This window comes from Borostomias antarcticus, assembly GCF_949987555.1.
Source record: "Borostomias antarcticus genome assembly, chromosome: 11".
NCBI lineage: Eukaryota > Metazoa > Chordata > Actinopteri > Stomiiformes > Stomiidae > Borostomias > Borostomias antarcticus.
Window position 1 is genome coordinate 20863229 of NC_140244.1, and position 7500 is coordinate 20870728.

Below are 7500 nucleotides of genomic sequence, written 5' to 3' on the forward strand. Positions count from 1 at the left end.
AGTCTGCTGAGAGTTTCTAGACATTGTGTTTCTGTCTGTTCTTTACTTATTGGACAGGGTTGTGTTTGCTCCCCTCCTGGACGCGAGATTACTTTTCGCAACCCAGTTTAGCAAGAACACCATAGAGTTTAGGTGCTATCGCTAAACTGCGAAACACGTAGACGCCTCCTGGACCCCTAGGCTGGGGGAGCAGGAGGGGGAAGGGGGGGTAGAGGAATCAGCGCTGACCTTAGCAGCCCAGAACCCCAGCTGACCTTAGTAGCCCAGAATCCCAGCTGACCTTAGCAGCCCAGAACCCCAGCTGACCTTAGCAGCCCAGAACCCAGCTGACCTTAGCAGCCCAGAACCCCAGCTGACCTTAGCAGCCCAGAACCCAGCTGACCTTAGCAGCCCAGAACCCCAGCTGACCTTAGCAGCCCAGAACCCCAGCTGACCTTAGCAGCCCAGAACCCAGCTGACCTTAGCAGCCCAGAACCCCAGCTGACCTTAGCAGCCCAGAACCCCAGCTGACCTTAGCAGCCCAGAACCCCAGCTGACCTTAGCAACACTCAGCACTCTCTGAGTGGTCCATTCTCCTGCCCTCACTAAAACTGATAAAAATGTGGACTGTATGTGTACAGTAAGTGTGTGGCTGTCTCTTGTGTGCATGCTTGAACTCTTTAGGAGCATTTCACGTACAGTATGCATGCCTATGGGATTGCGTGTGTGTTCGTGTGTGTGTGTGTGTGTGTTCTTGTGTGTGTGTGTTTGTGTGTGTGTGTGTGTGTTGTGTGTGTGTGTCCATGAGTGGTGACCCACCTCCTCGCTGTACTTGCTGATGTAGGAGTAGATCTCGTTGAGGGCGCTGAGCATGTTGAACTCGGAGGAGTGGAGGCGGGCCTGCTCTGCCAGGTAGGCGTTCATGTCCTGGTCACTGATGGCCGGCAGGCGGTGGATATCAGCGTAGTACCTGGTCACACACACAGGGGGCGACATTCAGCCTCACACACCCTACTATGAAGAGTGACCAACATTGTACTCTCCACCGGCACAAATCACACCAGTGTACAGAGTAGCATTGGATCAACAATATATCGCTTAAATACATTAATTAATCATTAAGACATGATGTAAAAAGAGTATAATAACTCTGTACAGTATAATAACTCTGGTATATTCTGTGTCTCACCTCTCCACCCAGCTCTTATAGTTGGGGATGTCTTTAGCGTAGAGCAGCTTGTTGGATGGGGAGTCTTTCCCCAGGCGGTGCTCCGAGGTGGAGCAGGAGTCCATGAAGGTCTGGGCCACCACCGACAGACATGCGTCCGTGATGCTGCTCTTGTGGATGTCGAACACAAACTGCGGGTTCTTGATGACGTTCACCCAGAAACGCAGAGGAAGGCTGGGCGAGAGAAGAGAGAGAGAGAGAGAGAGAGAGAGAGAGAGAGAGAGAGAGAAAGCGAGGAGATATCAAAATGTTTAACGTTTAGTCCAGTTTGTGAGTGTGTCTCTCATCATTGACACAGACACTAGAATGTAGACTCTCTAATGATCCTCTAGAACAGGGGTGTCAAACTCTGGCCCGCGGGACAAATTTGGCAATACTAAATGACTACTAGAGCTGGCCCGCCAGTATTATACAGCGCATTCACCGCTAATACTACAAATCCCATAATGCTCTGCTGTTGTTTTGGCGCGTCAATCAAGACAGGACCCAGAAACGCCCTCTCTTCTGTGACAGTAGTCATAGCAATCTCATACTACAACTGTAACCGTGTTACCCCTTCTTAAAAATGGTGAAAAGAAAGGCAGAAAACAGAAGATTTACGTTATGTAACGTCTCACTGTGATAGAGACACCTGTGTTGACCTAGCCGGCCGCTGTGTTTGCTCTGTTCCTGTTCATTCAATCCTGTCTGCCTTCTTGCCGGCCTGTCTGCCTGCCTGCCTGTCTGCCTGGCTGTCTGTCTGTCTGCATGCCGGCTGTCTGTCTGTCTGCCTGGCTGTAGGACAGTCAGGGTTTTACAAGCTTCTCTACTGAGCAGATGGAGCACCAACACTTGTGTCTGAGGGCGTATTCACATATGTTAGTGCACACCATTGATGCGCACCAAAAGCGAAAGTGATAAGTGCATATTCAATGTTAAAGCAAAACTTGTTTGGGTCCATATTAAAATTTTCATTTGTTCAATGTTGGCCCGCGACTTTGTTCAAGTTTTAAATTTTGGCCCACTGTGTATTTGAGTTTGACACCCCTGCTCTAGAATGTAGACTATCTACTGATTCTCTAGAATGGAGACCCTCTAATGATCCTCTGGAATGTAGACTATCTAGTGATCCCCTAGAATGTAGACTGTCTAGTGAGAATGTAGACTCTCTAATGATTCTCTAGAATGTAGACTATCTAGTGACCCTCTATAATTTAGACTCTCTAACGACTCTCTAGAATGTACTCTTTAATAATCCTCTAGAATGTAGACCCTCTAATGATCCGCTAGAATGTAGACCCTCTAATGATCCTCTAGAATGTAGACCCTCTAATGATCCTGTAGAATGTAGACCCTCTAATGATCCGCTAGAATGTAGACCCTCTAATGATCCTCTAGAATGTAGACCCTTTGATGATCCTCTAGAATGTAGACTCTCTAATGATCTTCTGGAATGGAGACCCTCTAATGATCCTGTAGAATGTAGAACATCTAATGATCCTCTAGAATGTAGAACATCTAATGATCCTCTAGAATGTAGACTCTCTAATGATCCTCTAGAATGTAGACTCTCTAATGATCCTCTAGAATGTAGACTCTCTAGTGACCTTCTGGAATGGAGACTCTCTAATGATCCTGTAGAATGTAGAACATCTAATGATCCTCTAGAATGTAGACTCTCTAGTGATCCTCTAGAACAGAGACCCTCTAATGATCCCCTAGAATGTAGACTCTCTAGTGATCCTCTAGAATGTAGACTCTCTAGTGATCCTCTAGAATGTAGACTCTCTAGTGATCCTCTAGAATGTAGACTCTCTAGTGATCCTCTAGAATGTAGACCCTCTAGTGATCCTCTAGAATGTAGACTCTCTAGTGATCCTCTAGAATGTAGACTCTCTAGTGATCCTCTAGAATGTAGACCCTCTAGTGATCCTCTAGAATGTAGACCCTCTAATGATCCTCTAGAATGGAGACTCTCTAATGATCCTCACCAGTTGCTCTTCCACGTGTGTCGGACGTCCGTGTCGTGGATGCCGTGTTTGTCCGCCTGCTCGTCCAGGAAGTCGAACATGTACTTGATGGCGAGCGGCAGGGCGCTCCCCCGGTGGACGGTGCTGAACAGCGTCTCGAACAGGTCGTCCACGAACTTCTGCAGTGTACCCTGGGGGAAAGGACGAGAGACAGAGAGAGAGAGAGAGAGAGAGAGCGTGTCAGAACGATCGCCGACCGCCAACGATGCCGGTTTAAAGGGCAGCGCTGATATGAAGAGACGCGGTCGTCGCGGCGCCGCACCTTGGTGGCCAGCAGCCTGGTCAGGTAGATCTCGGAGACCATCTTGCTGCCGCGGTCTCCCTCTTTCTGGTCGCCGTGCTCGTGGTTCTTGACCAGGTGCCACACCTTGACCCCGCTCTCCAGGTCGGGGGTGATCATGGGGGCGCGCGAGCGCAGGCTGTCCGGGCTGCCCGTGTACCGGAAGGACGAGTCTGCGGGCGAGAGAGGGGGCGTGTGTGTCATTTTAATAATTACAATCACGCACGCACACGCACGTACACACACACACGCGGACGCCCTCTCCAAGGTCTCTCTCTTCTTCGTGGCTCGTTACGAACTCGAGACCCCGGGGGTTCTCGTTCCTGTCACCGGAAGGCAGTGTGGTGCGGAGGGGGGGGGGGCGGTCAGGAGCCAGGAGGCAGGCGGGTCTGCTCCTCACCGTGGTTAGCTGGCGAGCTGCCCTGGCCCGGCCCGACCCGAGAGCCCCGGCTCCTCCTCTCAGAAGACGGATGAAAGGAGTCCCGCCTCCCTCTGATACTTCATCAAGTCCAGCCACTCTCTCTCACTCTCTCTCTCTCGCTCTCTCTTTCATATCGCCTCTCACTCTGAATGGAGATGCGTCTCTGCCTGCCTTTGAAAAAAGGGAGCCACTAGGCTTCTTTTTCAAAGGCGCTCGTAATTGGCTCTTTCCTGACGCATTGTGCCAAAGCGTCTCTGTCGCAGTCCTAATCAGTGCATCAAAAGATCCCTAAAGTTAAGCACTCCAGCCAGCCTTCCTCACGCATACAACCCCTCTCCCTCTCTCCCTCCATCCCTCTCTCTTCCCCTCCTATTTTCCCTCCTTCCTCCGGCCCCGGGGAACGGCGCTCCTCCACAACCTTCCTAATTAGAGCTCTCTCTCTTTCACACACACCCTCTCTCTCTCTCTCTCTGTCTCTCTCTCTATCCTCTCTTCTCCTCCCTCTCTCTAGGTGGCTGGGAGCTCTGGAGGAAGGCAGCGTCGGTCGAACACTCGCTCCCCAGGCGTCAAAGGCCAACGCGAGACGGCGAAGAGCGCAGAGAGCCACCGGATCGTAGCGCCTCAGAGCGGGGCCTTCAAAGGAGTGGTGGTGGTGAAGGGGCCACTAGAGACCTGGGTCTGGGCTGGAAGGGAGGGCGGGTTCAGGGGGTGGGGTGAACTGAGGTCTCCTACCTCATGTTTAAGCTAGTGGCTGGTCCCTCACCCTCTCCATTCTACCCTCAGGCAGTGATGGAAGATTACTACCCCTCCCCCCGGCTCCTCCCCTTCCTCCTCCACCCCAGCTCCATGACATTGCTGGGCTGTAGGCGAGAGTATTCTGGTGTTCTGGGTTATTTCGGGCCGGCGGGTGGGTGGGGTGGTGGCGCTGGCAGGCTAAATTGAGGCGAGATGCTAAGTGCTGAACGTTAAATTGATATGAATCAATCAGTGGGCGTCTGGGCACAGCTGCGCCCGCCGCGCCACCCTCTGATTGATGAGGGACGGGGTTGGGCCAGAGGAGCGTCTGCTGCTCTCTATGCGACGAACAACCTTTCAACGAGGAAAGAGAGAAAAAGAAAGAGAAAGAAAGAAAGAGAGAGAAAGAAACAGAGAAAGAAAGAAAGAAAGAAAGAAAGAAAGAGAAAGAAGGAAAAAGAAAGAAAGAAAGAAAGAGAAAGAAAGAGAGAAAGAAAGAGAGAAAGAAAGAAAGCGAAAGAAAGAAAAAGAAAGAAAGAAAGAAAGAAAGAAAGAAAGAGAGAGAAAGAAAGAAAGAAAGAAAGAAAGAAAGAAAGAAAGAAGAAAGAAAGAAAGAAAGAACGAACACAAGGACAGAGGGTGGCTTCACAAGGATAGAGGGTGTAAGGATGTGTGTTTCTGGCTCTGCTGGCCATGCCTGCGGGATGGAGAGGGGTGTATCTGACTCTGTTGCTCATGCCTGTAGGCCACTCCCAGGCAGAGTTCACATGATCCAAGCCTGAGCCTGATAATTGGCTGGCCATGCTCAGTTCTCCACGTGTGATATGTGTCATTGGCAGTGAATAATTAGCATTCACACATTGCCTTTGGCTGTGCCGTGTGTTGGCTATGGGACAGCAGATGGGCGCCCTGTGGTATACTGTCAATAGAGCAGGGATCTAATGTGTGTGTGTGTGTGTGTGTGTGTGTCTTCCCACTACATTTTGGCTCCAGGCACAGTCTGGCATCCTAATCATTATGCTATACAGTTCGGAAAACAAACATCTCTCTCCATCCCTCTCTCGCAGACCCTGTCCTCTCACCCGTGCCCTCCATCCTTCCTCTGTCCCTCTCCATCAAGCTCTCCCTCCCTCCCTCCCTCCCTCCCTCCCTCCCTCCCTCCCTCTCCATCCATCTCTGTCTCTGCAGTCCAGCAGCTCCCCTGAGCAGAGAGGTAGCTGCAAAGTAAACTGCAGCTCAGTCCGCGGGGAGAGAGAGAGAGAGAGAGAGAGAGAGAGAGAGAGAGAGAGAGAGAGATTCAGAGGTGAAGAGGTGATATGAGCTGTGGGCCACAGCGAGATGAGATCAGGGAGGTGTGTGTGTGTGTGTGTGTGTGTGTCCAGGACTCACCATATCTGCTGATGGAGGTGCGTGATATGCTGGCCGAGGGAGGGATGTTATAAGATGACGTCTGTTTGGGCACCAGCGCCACCACACAGCGGTCTGACACCTGGGGAGCAACACAACAACAACAACATCAACAACAACGACGGACCCTGCCTGACAAGTTCCTGCTCTCGACGCGCCTCCGCTCATCTTGGGAAATACACACACACACACACACACACACGGGAGACTCCATCACATTGTCTCCCTCCCATTCTCCGATTCCCTGGGGCGTGTCTCCCTGAGAGCAACTCTGCAGACACTCTGTGATGACAGTGTCCTTGTCATCGGCCGTCCCTGTCGCCAGTCCTGTCAGGCTGTGGGTGGACAGACTGAGCTATAGGACACTGGGCTCCCGCTGGCATGTCTACTGTACTCACACTCCGCCGCCAACGTGACAAGTGCAGCTTCCTCAAAGCAGAGGAGAGATGGAGAGAGAGAGAGATAGAGAGAGAGAGAGAGAGAGAGAGAGAGAGATGAGGATGATGGATGATGGATGGATAAAGGCACAAAGTGGTATGGTGAGAATAAAAGAGTCAAAGAGAAGAAGATGAAAGAGTGAAATCAGGGGCACTTTGAGAAAGAGAAAACCCCACTGAAGAGAGAGAGAGAAAGAGAGAGAGAGTGAGTGAGTGAGAGAAAGAGAGAGAGAGAAAGTGGCAAGCTTTATAAAAACCTCGGAGGTGCTATTTAAAGAAGATAAATTCCTCCTTTCATTCTCTGTGGAGGAGAAACTAAGCTTCTATATCTGCAGCCCGCTGGGTCAAACCCCTCCTCCTCCTCGTCCTCCTCATCCCTGCACTCCTCCTCATCCCTGCACTCCAGCTCTAATGACCAGCCCTGTCTATGCAGAGATACCAGGGGGAGTCTCATCCTTCCTTCCTAGTCCCCCCTCCCCACCTAGCCACCGCTAACCCCAGCAGGGTCGGGGAGTTTTGTGGGGGGGGGGGGGGGGTACACCAGCGAGGCTGTTAGCAGGCGGGAGGCATGTCCTCGGATAACAACGACGCACTGCCGCGGATGACGTCTCGGGAGGAAATGAGAAATGCTCCTCCTCACGACCCTGTGGCCGTCTGGGAGCCTGAACACCCCACTGCTCGTTCACCAGCCCTCTCTCTCTCTCTCCTCCTCTCTCTCTCTCTCTCTCTCCTCCTCTCTCTCTCTCCTCCTCTCTCTCTCTCTCTCTCTCTCTCCTCCTCTCTCTCTCTCTCTCCTCCTCTCTTTCTCCTCCTCTCTCTCTCTCTCTCTTTCTCCGGCTCCCGACTAACCTCCGTCAGTCTGACTCCCCAGAACTGACAGGATTACACCAGGGAGGGCTCCAGTACTGTTCCTATGACAGCCCCCCCCCCCCCCCCTCTCTCTCTCTCTCTCTCCACTATCTCTCCTCTCTTTGTCACTCCTTCTCTCTACTTTCATCCTTTGT

General features: G+C 51.7%; 1 protein-coding gene across 1 annotated transcript in view; it reads right to left on the minus strand.

The window, feature by feature from the left end:
- The window catches only part of plxna2 (plexin A2), a gene marked incomplete at its 5' end in the record, with an annotated part of 69977 nt that overhangs the window by 2217 nt on the left and 60260 nt on the right, over positions 1 to 7500 (minus strand). The window contains 5 exons of the mRNA XM_084445652.1: positions 799 to 949; positions 1169 to 1381; positions 3178 to 3347; positions 3479 to 3669; positions 6042 to 6141. Coding sequence (XP_084301778.1) covers positions 799 to 949; positions 1169 to 1381; positions 3178 to 3347; positions 3479 to 3669; positions 6042 to 6141 — 825 coding nt within the window. The remainder of the gene's footprint in view (positions 1 to 798; positions 950 to 1168; positions 1382 to 3177; positions 3348 to 3478; positions 3670 to 6041; positions 6142 to 7500) is intronic.